An 18,021-nucleotide genomic window follows, 5' to 3' on the forward strand; every position below is an offset into this window, starting at 1 on the left:
ACATTGATACTCTGCATCACCGTGATGATACTCTCCCCCCCCCAACACAACTTTAGCCCAATTTACCCTCAGTTAAAACAGATAAAATAGAGAAAATACGCTCACTTTCAGCTTTATTAGATTTGAATACTGTGCTTAACCGCCAAGTACAGACTGGACTTCACTTTGAATAAGAAAATAAAAATGGAAACAAAAAATAAGAGAGTTAAAGCACTTACAAAATAACAAAAATGTATTTTCTTGTTTAATGATTAAAAAAATATTTCTTTGCAAGACATTACACACAAAATTCTCCTAAAGCTCTCTTCACAGAAAAGCATCAAGAGAAGAAAACAACCAGGAATGCCACCATTTTCACACTGAACTGATGACTGGTGTCAAGCAGATGAGGTAAAGTTTTGTTGGGGGAAAAAAAAGGCACAATTTACAATCAACCGTGCCATGTAAATTCACGCAATAATACCAATAATAATAATAATAATAATAACAACAATATCATTATTATTATAATCATAATAATAATAATATTAATAATAACACCATCATAACAGCAATAGAAAAAAATATGCAACAAAAATACAGACTGAATTTTATCTTACAAGTATTCTTCCAGTCCTACTGTATTGCCTGGCCCATCAAAAAAAAAAAAAATTATAATAATAATCTGACCCATTTAAACACTGCAGTGTTCAGCCTCATTCTTTGCTCACAAGAGTCCAAGACTTCCGGTGGGTTCCAGTCACAGGCTAAGGGCTAGAATTGTCTGGAGTGGTCAAAGCATCTGCTCTGACTTAACGGCTCAGTTTGAAAGAACTGCAACAAACTATCTGACAACCAGACATGACACACACAGTTTTGAGGGGCCAATGCAATCGTCATGGCAGAAAGCGCCACAGCCTTGGCACATGATCATAGCCTTAAGACGGCAGGAACACTTGAGAGCCACTTCTTCTGCAGCACTGTCCGCAAATGCCTGAATGCTAAGGGTAGCACCCGGTCCTCCACTGTTGCCGACGCTCACACGTGGCCTTAGCTGCAGCACACCATCGGCTAAACTGCGGGAGAACCCGCTACTGTCCACCACGGAAACATTAGCTGTATAACTAAAGCTGGATGAACACCCACCGTTGCCCCCACTCTGCTGTAGTTTTGGTAGTTTGCCATATAGCTGGTATGGGAGACTGGAGGCAGATGAGGAAGGGGATGAGGAGATTGGAGAAGCAGAGGTCTCTACTTGGCGGGTATATGGATTTTTGACTTGTTCCTTCTTGGCCATTCTAACAAGAGACATTTCCATATTTATCAGTCCTTCCATAGCTCCACCACCTCCATGAAAATTGTCCAGAGACTCCTTTTTGGTTATTACAACAGAAGTATTGCCACCGTTTGGAGCAGGTGAGTTTTTGGTCAGAGCTTGTTGGCATGAAGGGCGTGGCAAGACTTCATTTTTTACTGTACCTACAGGAGAGAGCGGTTGTTGATAGGTCTGATGCTGAGGTGGTTGGGGCTTGCTTGGGCGCCAGTTAATCTTAATGGTAGGTACAACCTCCGACGGACAAAGGTCGCCATTGGGAGGGAGCATCAGGTGCGGTTCTGCACACAGAGTGGGAGAGGTGGTTAGGATGCTGTTGAAAGCCAGCTGGCCTCTCTGGAGTTTCACCCCTTGGAGGAAGAGGTCCAGGGTGCTCCTTAATGACAGCTGATTCATAAACTGGAGCATTCTGAGAGTTTACATCAATTGAGGTTCTAGCAGAGGAGTTTGAAGGGAGGGATGTTATGACAGGCACTGCTCCTGAGGGCATTGCACCTCCTGGTTGTTGAGAAGTGAACTGAACATTTGCCGATCTTGGGCTAGCTTCCTCAAACAAGCATGCCATTCGAGATGGAATAGAACCTGGTGGTGAAGTACCAAAGTTCCGACCAGGTCCAGGAGACACTCGGGTGGATGGGGCTTTGTGCTGGAAGTCAGAGCCACCAGTTTCTATAGATCCTCCTGCATCAGACGGGCCTCTAAAACGTGGTCCCAGATTTCTCGGAGGTTGACGACTGGCTGAGTTACCTGCAGGGGCACCTGGAAGTCGATTAATTTCCAGCTTGCTGACCAAGTGAGGCTGTGGCAAGACCTTCTCTAAGGGTAGACTGCCTTGAAGAAGTTGGGTGACAAGAGGGTTGTTTGCCTCTACAGAGGAAACTGGTCGAGATGAACCTTGGACTCTTCTGCCAATGGAAGGAACTGCAGAATTTTTTAAAAACAAAATCTTCTCCAGGCCCTCTGCTGAGAGGTTTGGTGTCATCCTCTGTTGAAACAAACAGCTTCACACCATTGCTATTATCATTCAGCCGTAGATTTCTACTTTGGTCCCTCTCGGTCTGTGTCAGGTAAGCTTGCATTTGAGCTTGTGAGGGTGCAGTGGTAATCTGGTCCTGAGCATGGTTTATAGCTTGGGAATGAATTGGATGCTGCTTGTGGGAATGAATAACAGGCTGGTTTGACACACCATTAGGGAAACGAGCCTGAATGACAGTTTGAGTATGGTTGGGGTTAGATATATGGGCCTGTATGACTGGTTGCTGGTGTTGAGGAGTATTCACCATCGATGAAGTGAGTCGACTTGAGTTCTGAATGACAGGTTGATTCTGTGACTTTGTATTCTGAGCTTGCATGCCATTACTATTCATCTGGGTTCCATGCCAGTCCACCGTTTCATCATCTTGAGCTTCATTTTCAAAATCAGATGCTGTTTCTGTAGAATCACTGTGTGCTCCAGTGTCGTCTTCGCCACCATTACTTTGTAGACAAGGCAAAGAGGCTGATTCATATTTGCCATCATCATCATCATCATCATCATCTCCTCCATTCTTATGAACTTGGAGCATCCCCTCTCTCATTGAATGCTCTTCACTACTTTCTACCCATCCATTTCGGACTGTAATAAGTGTCTCTTTGGATATTTTCAAGTCTGAGCCATGCTGGATAACTCCAGTTGTCCCTGGGTGATGCTCAACACCATTCTTGTCACCTTCCCAGGGTTGAGAAGAAGCTGCCAAAGTCCTGATGACATCCACACCCTGGGCACCAAATCTGGGCACCGAGTCTGGTATAGAGGTGGGCACTAACGAAACAGCATCATTTGATGCGGAGGTGCAAACAGGAGTATTTGTTCTGCTCTCATTGGACTCTGCCTCCTCACCTCTCATCTCTTGGTGACTGCAAAAAGACTCCGGTTCACTTGGTGTAGGCACTGGGGTGTCTAAGGTCTGCTCTGAGGCTTCATCACTTGGGCAGGCAGTCACCTCTTCCACTCCACAAATCTCTTCCACCTGATCCTGAGAAGCAGGGCTGTCGGTTGCAGTAGGTGATAGTGTAAGTGTTTTCGGAGACTCTGATGGTGGTAGAGATGGGTTTGAAGACACAGAGGAAGGAGATGGTTCGGTCAGTGGGGTGGAGGTTTGAGGCCTGTCTGTTGAATCTACACTGGATAGCTGTAGTTGTGCTCCAGACGAATGAGAGCTCGCAGGCGATTCCTGCTCCTCCAAATCAACTCTTGCTCGTCTGCCTCCTCCTCCTCCTGGTTCAACTGGACCTGGGTGCTCTCTTGAACGCCTCCCGCTGGAGCGATCCGGTATCCCAAGACCACCCCCCGGGCCGCTCCCCCCAGGCCCTCCCCCATCCCCAGAGGCTGCAACAGCAGCAGCGGCTTCCCGCTGGGCACGGGCTTGCTGGGCACGGGCCTTGATGTCCGCCAGGGTGCGCGCCCCTGTCCCAGAGCGCCGCGACCCTTCGCTGGGGGGGACGATGCGGGGACAGATTTGGTACGTTGGCGGCCCTTTGACCCAGGGCGGTTTGATCCGGGAGAGCTGTATCTAGTGGAATGGGCAGAAGAGAAACACTCATATGAGATGTGGTTTATGTGAAGACTGTTTTCAACTATAATGAGATGTACAAAAAACCAATCTGAATAAAATAACGTGTCCCACATACCCGGATTGGCGGGACCTTGGGCTCCTCTGTTGTAGGTTGTGGCTTTTCTGAGTGCACACAGTCAACTGTGTTACGAAAGGACTGACGCTCATCCATCCGCGCCCTTTTCTCGGGAAAGCTGGTGAAGGCCTGGGACTCATCTGGTCTTCTCTTATGCTCCTTGAGCTGAATTGCTGGACTTGCTGTGGCAGGACTGGCTGCAGGGCTGCTCTCCCGGCTGCTTGCACCAGTGCCTGCTGTACCAGTGGTAATGACCGAAGCCCCATCATCCAGCGGGTCAGTGGCAACAGCAGCAGTGGAGGAGGAAGAGGAAGAAGAGGAATCTGAGCTTGCAGCAAAAGTCTGTCTTTCTGAGGCCGAGGAGGGAGAAGAAGAGGGCGATGATGATGATGATGATGTTGAAGAGGAGGATGAGGAAGGAGAGGAGGTGGATACAACAGCTGGTTCAGGTACTTCAGGCAACAGGTCAGTGGAGACTTCTGGTTCATCGCAGGTTGAGCTTGTAGAAGCTGGAGGAGGTGTGGGTACAGGAGCAGGGGAGGGGATTGCCTCTGCAGAAAGGTTTTCTTCTGGAGCTTCCAGTCCGAAGTCTGTTTGAAGGACCACCTCTCCCTGAACTGCTGTTGCTTCTGGGACTGGTGATGCAACTGATGGTTCAACATCTGGAGTTGCAGTGCTCTCTGTCGTCTCTGCTGAAGGTACAGCTGCTGTTGTAGTTTTGCAAAGTGTGCGCCGAGCCCTGCGCCTGAGGTCAGCCCGTGAACGCCGTCTGATACGGCCTTCCCTTCGTCTTCTTCCAACACTTCGCCTCTTGGGTGTAGCCACTGTAGCAGAGTCAGAGTCAAGAACTGCACCGGCAACATCTCCAGCATCACTCATTGTGAGCTTTAATGCCTCTTCTCTCGTCAACCCAGACCTAAAGAAATAAATTGAAGAATGTGTTTAAAACATCATCAATTCTGGGAATTAAGCTGCTTAAGAATTTTTTTTAAAAGGCTATCAAACCTTTGACCATGGTACTCCTCAAAGAATTTCTCTTTCCATGCTTCTACTTTCTTCTCCTTTTCCATCTCTTGCCTAAAGCGAACCTGCATCTCATGTGTGAACTCACCTTCAACAGAGTAAAAATATTCCCACTTTATCCACCTTTACATAAATTACATATTTTGGTCTGTTTCTGTCATTTCTTTTCATATTTAATAGGACAATATTAAGAGACTTACCCTCAGCTAGTCGCTCTTTCCAGCTCTGGGAAGCATGAGTGAAGAATTCATTATTGAGGGCTGAGCTGCTTAGCCGAGCAAGGCCATCGGGGCCAACCTACACATTACAAAAATTGGTAAAATTTGGTGAGAGAGGAAAAAAACAAAAACAAAAGTATATAAATGTAACAAGTGAAAATTACAAAGCCTTTAGGAAATATACCTGTCTGTCCACCTCTGGTAAAAGCTGGAGCAGTTGCTGCTGGGAGTGAGGAGGAAAAGCAGCAAAGGTGCGTGTGTTGATTAGAGCACGAATGTTGGTGTTAACTAGTATGGAGCCTGGAGTCTCAAAATCCACTTCAACACCCCCTCGATTCCTTTTCATTGGACCTGCAAAATACAGTATTACACTAAATGTGTATATAAGAACATTGCTTAATGAAACCTTTGTGCACGGCAGGGCCACATTTATATTTATACACTTTTTAAAGCATATTGTACTCCCTATACTGCCCATTTGTGGGCGGCATTATAGTAACAGCAGCATGCAGAAACTCAGTGTAGCTTATAATGATGGAATGAGGCTGCTGCTTAAGGTGCCACGTTTTTTTTCAGTGTTTTTCATCAGTGTTTTTGTACCAATGTGCACTGCTGTTATGTGTAATACTATGTACAGATGTATGTGCAGGTTATTGAAATCTATCATTCCAACACTGACGAACCAAATACTGGCGTTTTAGTGTGTATAATGTATAATATATATATAGGCACTTTTCCACTGCATAGTACGGCACGAAAGAGTCATTTCGTTCATTTTAGCAATATATAATAAACATTTTACATGTTACTTCCCAACACATCTAGTACTTACATACATTTTGATCACACTGCAAACAATACAAAACTATAATTGTATAAGAAACTGAAAATATGAATTCATTATTTACCTGGGTCTATGCCTATGATTAGCTCACCTCACCACTTATCTGACAAGCCTTCTGGTTTGAGTAGTTCGTTCATCACATAACAGCCCCATAAACTAAATCTATGCTATCTGAGCCAGAAAGAGAATTGATTATTTCATCTTTCGAGTCATTCTTTTGTCACATGATGTGACTGCATTGGACAGAGAAATGTATTTCCTTACAAACGGGTGCATAGTTATTATTATTATTATTAATTGTTATTATTATAAATTATTATTATTTTTATTATCATCATCATTATCATCATCTACTCTTACAGTTACAGGATGCGTTTTTGGTGCTTTTTATTTCTTACATTATATAAATGTGAATTTCTGTCATGATGGTTCTTTTCCATTACACTGAATGTGGTGAAAAAAGGTAAAAAAGGTAAAAAAAAAAAGAGTTGGTTATTATTATTAAATCTCTTTCCGACTCACACTGCATAGGTAAAGCTTATGGTGTTGTCAAGCGATGAACGAACGACTAGAAAAACCTGAAGATTCAAAAGAGGTGAATAATTTCATTACAGAACAGAACACATAGGATGTTGCGCATGCGAGACTGAACGAAACTTTCAGAGTCACATTAAAAGATTCTTACAAAATGAACGAATTGTTCAAAAATGACCCATCACTAACACGAACACAACCGAACCGTTTGATTTAAAATCAGCCCAGCCAGGTAAGGAGCGAATACAACGGTTTTGAACGAGCGCACCTTTTTTAACAACCCAAAAATGTTTTGTTTTGTTGAGGAAGCACAGATGTTCCACTCATTGATAGCAGAGGAGCAGATCCACTGAGAGCTTGATGGGGCGAAGCGGAATAAAAGTTTTTCACGAGTTGTGGCAGTAGAGGTGATGCAACAATAACGACATGTGAATAATCCTGCCCACTCTAAAACAATACTAAACTACAGTGGAATCTCAAACTGAGTGCCGTACTTAGCGGAGTCGTACCACACATTGGAAAAGCACCATATGTAAATATCTGATACTGTGGATTTTTTTACTTGTCTGTTGTTATGGTCTGTGTTTTTGGACTGAGTGCGTTTTTGATAATATCTTCAGAGCAGACTCTGGTCTACATTCACATAAAACTTTAAACTTTAAGTGTATAAGTGTATAATAATGTATATATGAAGCATTAGTAAATCTATATAATCAGAGGTTGTTATGACATAACACTAGTAAAGCAATAATAATAAAAAAAAATTATTCCACCTGAGCTATTGATCATTCCACACAGCTTTTACATTATTCGTAACTGAACATTACATCAACCAGTGCTGCAACAAATAAACCAAAGCATAATGCATGCTACAAAACATATCTACAATGAAAATACACTCAAACATAATAGTCTCTCACTAAGCTGGTTTTAGATCTTAGCTAGATTTGACAGAATAAAACACTGAAAAAGAGAAAAACTGCAGAAGACAAACCATGGTTGGTACTCTGCTATAGAATGAAGTTTAGACTAGAGTTTGAAATTAGTGAGGTTTCTATGAGATTGGATTCCAAACTGATATAGACAGAAAGTTTAAGTCACAGCTGGTGTAACATATTAGAGTTCAAAACACATTATTACACACTTTGAGAAACCAGCATGACAAGATACACATAGCAACCTATGTCTTTCAATTAACAACATAAAAGGCAAAAAATTTACACATATACCTTTTTGCAAGCAACCATCAACTGCAAATAATAAAGATAAAACTAAATGAATAATTGCCTATTTGTTTATTTTCCCTACTCCATCCAAATGCCTTAATTGCAGGTTAGAAATAAAGATTGGGACATTGTCATTAGATTGACACAAACTTAGTTAGCTATTCACGCTCTCAGTGTAATACCTGGGAAGGAGTTACTGTATTATTGATGTTCTAGAGGAAAGTGGTGAACAAGGGGATTAGGGGTAGTAGTTAATACATGGAGGTCCTTGGTTTTCATCCTCTGTACCTGAACGAAGACCACGTACGCTCTTGAAGTGCTGGGTGCGTTTCCAGCCCAGCTCGGAGCGGGTACGGAGAGTGGGGCCTGGACCCCCCCTAGAGCCTTCCCTGCGCCTCCCCGCTGCTCCTGAGGGTAAAGGTGGGGGGAGGATGGAGGCTGGTGAGATTCTCTGAGAACAAGTGAGTGTGGGTAGGGCAGCTGAGGCATGAAGGCTAGTGGCACTAAAGAGGCCAAAGTGACAGGCAAAGCTTTGGCATGTGCGTGAAACACGAAAAGTCAAAGGGACGGGGATATCCCAAGGCACAGAGACAAAGAGGAAGAGGGGTGAATGGATATCTCTAAGGCGCAAATGCAAAGCAGATATCCAAGGGGAACAGAGCAGGGCTGACAAGACAAACCAGAAACACTGCTTTCACACTGAGGGGTATTGATGTTCAAGTGACAAAATCGTCAGTGGCTTCTAGAAAAGATGCTTGTTTAGTGCAAAGTTAACCAAGAAATAGAGGCGGCGGCTGTCAACAGGAGGGAAACTGTAGGAAAGCTCCCCTTGAGAAGACTGCGCTATAAATGATTAGTGTCAGTGCGTAAAATTACAAACACTGTCAGGCCACTCAGATAAAAGCATCCACGGTCAGAAGGAGCAGGTATACAAAACCACTGTAGAGTGGGAGGGAAAAAAACAGAAAGAAGGGGGAGGAAAAAAGTAAAAGAGCCATTGTAACCTGATGGGACGTGTTCACCGTTGACCTTGAGAGGAGTGAGCACTACACGGGGCATCATCACAGCTTTCTTCCTCTGTCTCCCTGACTGTAAGAAAGATGGGAGAAACAATCATGAGTACATAGACGCAAGTCCTCCACAGACACGGAAAACAACAGCATGCTCAAAGAGGAGAATTAAAATGGAAATGCAAATGTCTGACAAAAGTTGAGAATGTTATGATTTTAACAATAAAATTAGTATTAATGCAGAGGGGGGGAGGGGGGGGAGAATATAAAGGGAAAGGTGAGGTTGTAATTGTCCTGGAGATGACCGTTCTCAGCTTCTTCTCTATAGGAGCCAAGTGGCTGGCTTGAGCTGGAGATTGTTGGATTTGCAGGAGGATCTCAAAAAAATGTGAATTTCATGGAAATATATATTATAATTTAATTTTAAAAAAGCTAACTTTCTTATACTCTAGATTCATTGCACACAAAATGAAATATTTAAAGATTTTTTTGTTTTAATTCTGATGGTTATGACTTACAGCTTAGGAAAAAAAAATAGAACATTCTCTCAAAGTTCAATCAAAAGAAGATGTACATAAGAGAAATGTTCAATATATCCAAAGCAGGTTTAATTATGCACTCATTACTTGGTTGGGGCACCTTTAGGACTCATTACTGCTTCAATGCAGCGTGGCATGAAGTCCAACACCAGCAGACGTCACGGCACCCAAACCATCTCTGACTTCAGAAACTTCACACTGGCCTCTTCAGTTCAGACCAGACCTTGATTTCTAAATGAAATGCTAAATTTACTTTCATCTGAAAAGAGGCCTTTGGACCACTGAGCAACAGTCCAGTTTTTTTATCCTTACTTCAGTTGAAATGCTTTGACATTTTTTCAGGTTTAGGAGTGGTTTGGTTCAGCTGTAGCCCTTTACCTGAAGACGTCGGAGCGTGGTAACTCTTGATGCACTGACTCTGGCTTCAGTCCACTCCTTGTGAAGCTCTCCAAAGTTCTTGAATTGGCTTTTCCTGACAATCTTCCCAAGACTGTGGTCATCCCTGTTGCTTGTGCACCTTTTCCTACCACGCTTTTTCCTTCCAGTCAATTTTGAATTAATATATTTTGATACAGCACTCTGTAAACAGCCAGCCCTTTCAGCAATGACCTTCTGTGGCTTTCCCTCCTTGTGAATGGTGTTGATGATTGTCTTCTGGGCAACTGTCAAGTCAGTAGTCCTTTCCCATAATTGTGGTTGCATGTTCTAAACTAGCCCAGGAGGTACCCAGTATTTATACTCAAAATGGAATATTCAAATTTTTTGAAAGTGAATTTTTAACTTTCCTACGAGGCAAGTCGTAACCATCGGAATTAAAACAAAAAACTATTGAAATATTTGTGTTTGTGTGCAATTAATCTAGAATATAGAAAGTTTGCTTTTTTAAATTAAATTACAAAAAATTAAGACCTTTTCCATGATAAACATTTTTTTAGATGCACCTGTACAAGCAGTAAGTTCAACATTGAGCAAATGAGAGGGCAAAAGCATGAAAGCACACTTAAGTTTCAAAATCTTCTGATTAGTGCTGGAGTTTCTTGGTGATTCAATGCATTTGCTGTAAATGATCAACCAAGCAAACAATCTCATTAGGATCTGACGATACATACAGAAAAAAATAAGATAAAAAATTCCCTGACCTGAAACTGAAACAATGAAAAAAGAGCAAAAGGTCATAGTCATGACTAATCTATTTGTTATCTATGGGGTTTTCTTAATTGGACTCATCAACTTTAGGTGATTCTCTACAGTCTCTTTTTCACATTGTGATGTCATGCATTCAACTGCCTTCTGGTATAACTGGTGATCTGAGGAGGAGTTGAGTGCTGTGCATTTGAATAATGGTGAGATGGAAATCCATTCTTGGAGGGTCCTGCATGTAAAAATTAGTTATAAGGGTGATGGTTCAGTGCAAAGGTCAAGTTAGGCACTGCTGGTACCTGTGAGGAGCGACTGAGCCTTGTCTGTGGTTCTGTGGAGCAAGAGGCACTGGAGGAAGTCTCATCCACAGAGGCTGGAATAAAGAGGAAACAAGCAGAATATAGGTCAATAATTTCAATGAAGCAAGTCACATTTTAATTGTGTTCATGTGTTAATTTGATACAAAAAGAGAGAGAGAAAAAAAAAAATGCTTTCAACTAATACTTTACTTTTAATTTTTGTAAAATAGTGATCAAGTATTTATACTTCCAGCTGCTAATTAAGATTAGTTTAAATATGCACTTTTACAATCATCTACAGCACATTACAATATCAGAGTAAAAGTCAATTCATTAGTGTAAGAGCAGTAATTAATGGTCATCTCATGTAATTTACTAACAAGTGGGCATGGGTCAGTTTCCTTTATGTTTGTTGGTTAATTGTTTGGTACTGGAGAGGGGATGAGTAGAGAGAAAGGCAACTTTCTATTGAGCGCATTGTCTCGTATTTGACCATGTGTTGTATTTACATGCTTCACATTGCATTTGTCCTCATGCTTCACCATTACAATAAAATACACAAAAAACGCAACATATTATTGCATAATTGCATTTGACTGCAAATACAATAGCTTGTAAATGAGTTTTCCCACTACCTAGCGTCTTGGCAGCTACTGGGTTTTCCTAATGATAAGAAATAACTTGTCATAAACATGAAATAATTGTTGATTATGAACTGCTCTGAAACAGCGAGCCAGTAAAACACGTAAAAATCACATTTATTAAAATCACAGCCTTCTTAAGTTTAATCATCACATTAGGCCATATTGCCATTCCTACCCATTTGTCCTTAAATTTAACACATTTTCAAAAAGATAATTAAGACTTAGGTCCATTTGGGATATCTATGATTATTAATTTGATCAAACTGATTTTAAAACATTTTAGAAACCTGCACGAACACGAATAGAATAGCAGCTACTTTCTGACTGATCACTCTGAAGAGACATACAGTTGTAAACAACCATATAAAATATTTATCATTGCATTGTTTTTCCACATACCATTTATAAATAATAATGATAGGTAGTATTCAAAAATATTTCTAAACCAGAATGGAAAAAGATAAATCAAGTTAAATACAGGGTTCCAGCAACCAAATCAGGGGCAGAGAACACATGCACATATTTAAGACTTGTAATTGCCTTATAATGCTTGTGGCATCTAGTATTATTTCACATATTTAGTTATGATAAATACATTTTTAAATACAAAAACAGTAGATACTGCTGATGTCTAGAAACATCAGGCTTCAAAATACCATCCTTCCACATCTCTCAAGAACGAAAGGAATCCATTTTTCATACAAATGCGCAAAAAAACCTAAACAAATGTGAAATACATTGTCAATTCCAGGCATAATTTTGAATGTATTCCCTTTCATGCAACACACAAATACATGTTCTAAAACACTCTCATCTAGGTCACTGCTGGATGTGTCATGTGCCGCAGTATCCATGGCAACACACACATCCATAGCAAAAAAAAGAAATCAATGTCTCAGGCACTACATGCTTCTTAAGCTCAGGGTATTTAATGCCCATCACCATTTGGAATCAAAGCTTTTCTTAAAATGAAAAGATAGGGCCTCTACTTTTCAGTTCTTTTATACGCTTCTTTAATTTATAAGCCTGTTCCATTTACTGAAAAAGAGGCTGAATGAATCAATTCTAAGAGAAAAAAAAATAAATGAAAAGAATGAATAGTCCACACACCATCATTTTCACCACTAGCAGCAGCTGTCTCTGTGGAGTCACAACTCTCCTGCTCTGCTCCTTCAACTGTTGATGTGGTGGATGCTGTTGGAGTGCCAGTCCCATCTCCAGACTCATTTGCAGTTGGGCTCTTTGTCCACTGAAGTGCATTTTTCTGTAGTCATCAGTGGATACATACAAACATGGGATATGTAGCTCTTTCTATGTGGGTTTTGGCATCATAATCCAGTTGCTAAACTAGTGTGCAAGTCTGTAAAGCACTGAAAGGATGCTAGAAGGATTTATGGACTTTCTACCTTTAGGGTAAACAAACTCATCCTTCCAGGAAGCTTGAAGAAAATACTGTTCTTCACTCGGTCACCTCTGACCTGAGAGTGGAGCATGGTGACCAGGCAAGCCAGTGGAGCTGTGCCGCTAAGCAAGGATGGAAAGAAGGGAAGAAATGTGTAAGTGTTGCTCAAGAAAGTAAGATTAAACCATTTAAGTGGTAAAAATACAATATAATAATTCATCATACCTTCTATTTTTGGGTGAAAATGGTTTGAGAAAGAGAGAAACACAAAATAACCTTTTATAAATATACTCAAACCCAGTATGAGAAAATGTACTCATGAACATGGAAAAATCTCAAATATAAATATTACTTTTCAAACAGAAACACAGTACATTAAGTGCGAATAAATGGCTTATACTAGACCTCATTTCTTTGAGCCCCTTTGTTTGGATGACATGCAGAATCTGTTTGGGTGTCATTGGGGCATCAGAAAAGTTCTCCAGAACCTGCAAGGGGTCAAACAAAGCACATCAAACCAACAGCTTTCCAATTTAGTGTGTGTATAGTCACCTCACTTTTAACTACTTTATATTAGGAATGGAAAGATTTCAAATTTGGCTCGTTGGTGGGTTGCGTGAACAACTATTCAATTAAAAAGTTATTAAAATGTAAATTGGGGACGTCTACAGTAAGTTTTTACCTTCAAAAACAGCCAGACATACTGTAAGTGAATGATCATTTGACAGGTTTTTTAACTTGGCAATTTTAAAATGGCAAGAGAGATGCAAACAGTTGGACTGCAATCGCTAAAGACATCAAACTGGATCTATATGAATGTAGGGGTGGCACTGGACGAAAAAAAAAAAAAAAGATTCTCTCAGTAAGGGCTTTACCGTGAAAACTGCTTAACAGTTTAAAGTAGCACAGCAATTCATACTTATTTTAAGACCATGTCATTCTTAACAGAAGCACTCTGCTTTCTTCAGTTTGGTGCATATTACACAGGTTGTACACAATGTTTCGGCAACATACATTGAACTGCTACCGCCACACACAGCTGTGAAGTTCCAGGCAAGTATGACAGGCTTTAAGGCTATATGACTATCAGAAAAGAAAAGAACAAAAAAAATTAAACACTAACATAGCTGAAATTATGTAGTGAAATGTGAATCTTCATGAAGAACATTATTCATGGGGAAAAAATGTGTAATGGGAGACCGATTATAACAATACCAAACATTTCTCTCTCCACTGATTCAGAGCAAATAATTCCCTCCTAGCCCTGGTGCAAAAAAAGCAGGTAACCTTCTGGCTGTTTGGAAGTTAAAATGGGAAGCACTGCTCCCACTGTGCTCAGCTGTGTCTAGAACCAAGGACACTGAAACAGGAAATGGAGCAGTACAAGCTACAAATGTAATAAAATAAATTATAAAATACCAGGTACACTTCCTGCAAACAATCAGGCATGAAAAATGTCACGTTGTGAGAACTTCAACCAAACTACTAGGGCAATGACAAACTTCCTAGTTATTTATAACACAATCTTGACAAGGCACCAAAATGTGTGTATAATATGCAATTGAAATGTGATACCATAGGGCATGAAAAATTGGTTTTCATTCCAACTGTAAGATAAAGACCTGTATCAATCTTTAGGGGATAAAAGGGACCAAAAATTTCCATTTAATCAATTAAGCCCCTTTCACACTGCACGTCGGACCCGCAATATTCCCTTAACATTGCCAGGTCGCCTTCTGTGTGAAAGCAACCACGTCCCGGAATTGATTACCGAATCGAACCCGGGTCGGGGACATAGTAACATTGCGGTAATCGATCCGGAACGAGCGCTGTGTGAACAAAAGCCAGATCTAATTCCGTATCGAAGTGATGACGCGCGTTATCGCGTGACTCTTTTACCGGCTGTTTTGAAGAAAGATCAACGTTCGCGATGAAAACATATGTGCAAACTGTAATGAAGCAGAGATCAGCTAATTCCTCACTTTCCGCGCTGACGCCGAGATCGTTTGCTTGCTTCAGTTAAAGTATAACGTGCCTAATGTTTTCGACTCGTACATTACACGTCACGCGCTGATGTCACGTGTCGTTACAGGATCTTCAAGGGTTGTGTGTGAAAGCACGCACATATACCGGGTCATCACTGGCAGTGTGAAAGTGCCAAATCTAGCGACCAGGGAGCATTTACAGGAACACTTTACCCCTGTATTTGCCGGAATGGCAGTGTGAAAGGGGCTTTAGGCTACTCAACCGGAAGTTATTCTAAACTGGTTTCTTTTAAATGACAATTTTAGATAATCAGATACTTTCGGGAATAGATATCCAACAAATAGGGCAAGGAGTTAAAGTTACAAACAAAACTCATACTGGATGAAAAGGTTATGATCTTTATTGAAGTCAGTGCCATTTCACTGGTTACCACAAACATCCAATTCTTTTGTAGTGGATGCAATCTTAAAACAACCCGCAGCTTCACACATATCCAAAATCCGGACTAATGAAAACCAAATTCTCGCTCACAAAAATAAATGCTGTCTTTTAACAAACCAAAAAGGTCTATACACCATTACCATCACCTTAAGCAAGGAAGGAACCATCGAGAAAGACCAGAAACACTAAAATAGGTGGTCTGCTTCACATTTCCTATTGCTTCCAAGTGTATCGCTGAGATGATGGGATTTACACTGGCCATGATCCCAAGCATCTGGTTGCATCTTATTCCCAAAGCTGCCATCTCACACGACTGCTTTTGTTTCAAAGTCATTATATAATGCTGCAATGCTCTTTGAAGCTCCTTAATCATTCACACAACCGAATCATTTAAAACATCGTCCTTTAATTAAAAGGAATTCTGCATTCACATTCAAAGTATTCTGTCTATTTGGTTGTGAGTGTGCCCTTGTACCTGCATCTCCCCAAGAGCCTGTCCCATTACAAAAGAAGAGAAGCAGGTCGGTGACTATCCTTGTTATACAGACATGCTCATACCTGCTTCCCAAAGCTCAATCACTAAGTGCGATAACTGCTAAAGAGCACAGTATGTAATTTGTTTAGTTTCTATGAGTTGGGTTGATAATCTTTCAAGGATTTAGACCCCCCCCACACACACACACACACAATACATTAAATAAACATTCACATGATTAGTGATGTTACTTAGACTTGGCATCACATTAAATATGAATTACAGCTTCTAAACTGACATACATAATACAGCAACTGTAATAAACGTTACAAGTAGTGGTTTTCTAGCACGTGAGATCCCCACCCAAAACGACAACCCTAGAGTTTCAAGATCTACTTTCACCAGATATCACTGACTATACCTTCATCCAGCCCTTCTTGCCCTTTATCTCAAACTAACCATGAGATAAACAAAAAAAGTTACTAAATTCAAAGACAGTCTGGGCTGTTTGGGTGGATCAAAGTCAAGTGTGAAAGCTGCCAATATCACTCAGAAAAAAAAGACAAAGACCGGACACAAACCACTTAAGATTTTACATAGACAAAGCAAACCGGGTATATGAATTCAGCTGCTCAGGCTTATTTGGTCCGATACACGGTCTCTGACATAAGGTCTGGTACAGTCTCAGATTATACAGGTCTGTTTCTACTAAGGTTCTTTATGACAAGATTAAGATGAAGGTCTAGAGGTCAGATATATGAAAAGTTATCTCTTTTTTTAAATGCTAGGCTTTGCAACACTGACCATGACACATTTTCCATTTAATTTGCACCAAATGCAAAAAAGAAATTAGGATAATGCAGATCATCCAAGAACAGCATCATCTGAGAAATATGAACCACAGTATGTATAAATTACATTTAATATGCAACATGCATGACAGACCGATTTTATACACCCTTGAACCACCACTGTGGAGCATAAAAGGAGAATACATATCCGTTTGGTCTTCACATATTAGCATATGAATGTTTTGATACAGCTATGAAACATTAAAATGGTTACAGCCCCTTATAATAATCATCATAAAGATCATTGAAAAACGAACAAGACAGAAACATACAAATATGGCCTACAGCATTTGTACATAGTGGCTGCTTAAAACAAACAAGACATACAAATGAGCATTTAAGACATGCATTTGTTAAAAATAGTCTTTAATGACAGAAAACGTTCCCACAGTGGGTATTTCCAGCATTTTACTCAGCTCGATAAAACAAGCCCTGCAAACAAAGGGTCAAACAGGCAGAGCCGCTAATACGCTAGGCTACCAGCAAGGGCTCTTTCATTCAAATGAGACCAACACTAGAAATGTAATGCTTATGATGACAGGAACCGTGGATTAAGAGCCATGTGAAAGCAAATGTATTAGCCGGGTTATTAAACATTACACACTGCCTAGAGATACACAAACAGCAGCAGCGACTGCATGTGTCCAACCCGACAACAGCTTTGTTTGCGGCTCCAGTACAACACCCCTAACCCCAAGCACAGAGATTAAACAGCTACAATTGACTTAAAATTATAAATATCTTACCATACGAGCTGCCTCTGCCCACGTGCGCTCTTTCTTTCTCTTCTGTTTGTCCTTCATTTCCTCAGCGTTGTAGCGCGGGTGCGGATTTCTGCAGCGGATATGAAACGTGTGCGTAATATACGGCAAGCCCGCTAGCGTGCTAGGCTATCTGCAACACCAAACGGGGTCTTTGATTCCCTTTCGCCTCAAGTACTTGCGTAGTCGCTCAGCTCAAACACGGACACGTTTCCGTAAAACTGCTCGCCCGAAAAATGATCCGTTATTGCAGTGGCGGCGTTCCAGAGAGTTTTTGTATCGTCTCGCTGGTCAAATAGTGGTAAACAGAGACTGGGCGAAGAACAGACGAGCCCCAGCAGCCTTTGGCATACTGCAGGAAATCCTTAGTTTGGAATGCAAGACGAGGAGAACACAACAACGAGGTCAAAGGTCAAACACACTGCAGGAATGCAACACAAAAACAATTCTCCCCATCCCCCTCTTCTTCAGTCTCTCCTACAGCCGCGGCTCGTCTGACGCATCTGACGGGGTGAGGCCACGCCCATTTTTTGTTCGGCGAGATCAAACGTGATTCGTACTAGACAGCACGACACATACATAAAAACACTTGAATTTTTTTGTTTGTTCTTTGTACAGTTTCTCAGTGGATTTTAACTACACAAAG

General features: G+C 41.1%; 1 protein-coding gene across 1 annotated transcript; it reads right to left on the reverse strand.

The window, feature by feature from the left end:
* Positions 1–96: 96 nt before the first annotated feature.
* On the reverse strand, positions 97–17,887 carry LOC113065847 (putative Polycomb group protein ASXL1). Its single transcript, XM_026237395.1, is given in 15 exon segments — positions 97–1,577; positions 1,579–2,249; positions 2,251–3,864; positions 3,983–4,898; positions 4,988–5,093; positions 5,206–5,302; positions 5,408–5,574; positions 8,116–8,235; positions 8,832–8,916; positions 10,816–10,889; positions 12,570–12,723; positions 12,866–12,983; positions 13,087–13,089; positions 13,267–13,349; positions 17,361–17,887. Coding segments are annotated over 15 exon segments (5,019 nt in total). The 5' UTR covers positions 17,418–17,887; the 3' UTR covers positions 97–823.
* Positions 17,888–18,021: the final 134 nt, after the last annotated feature.

The sequence above is a fragment of the Carassius auratus genome, chromosome 48, assembly GCF_003368295.1.
Source record: "Carassius auratus strain Wakin chromosome 48, ASM336829v1, whole genome shotgun sequence".
NCBI lineage: Eukaryota > Metazoa > Chordata > Actinopteri > Cypriniformes > Cyprinidae > Carassius > Carassius auratus.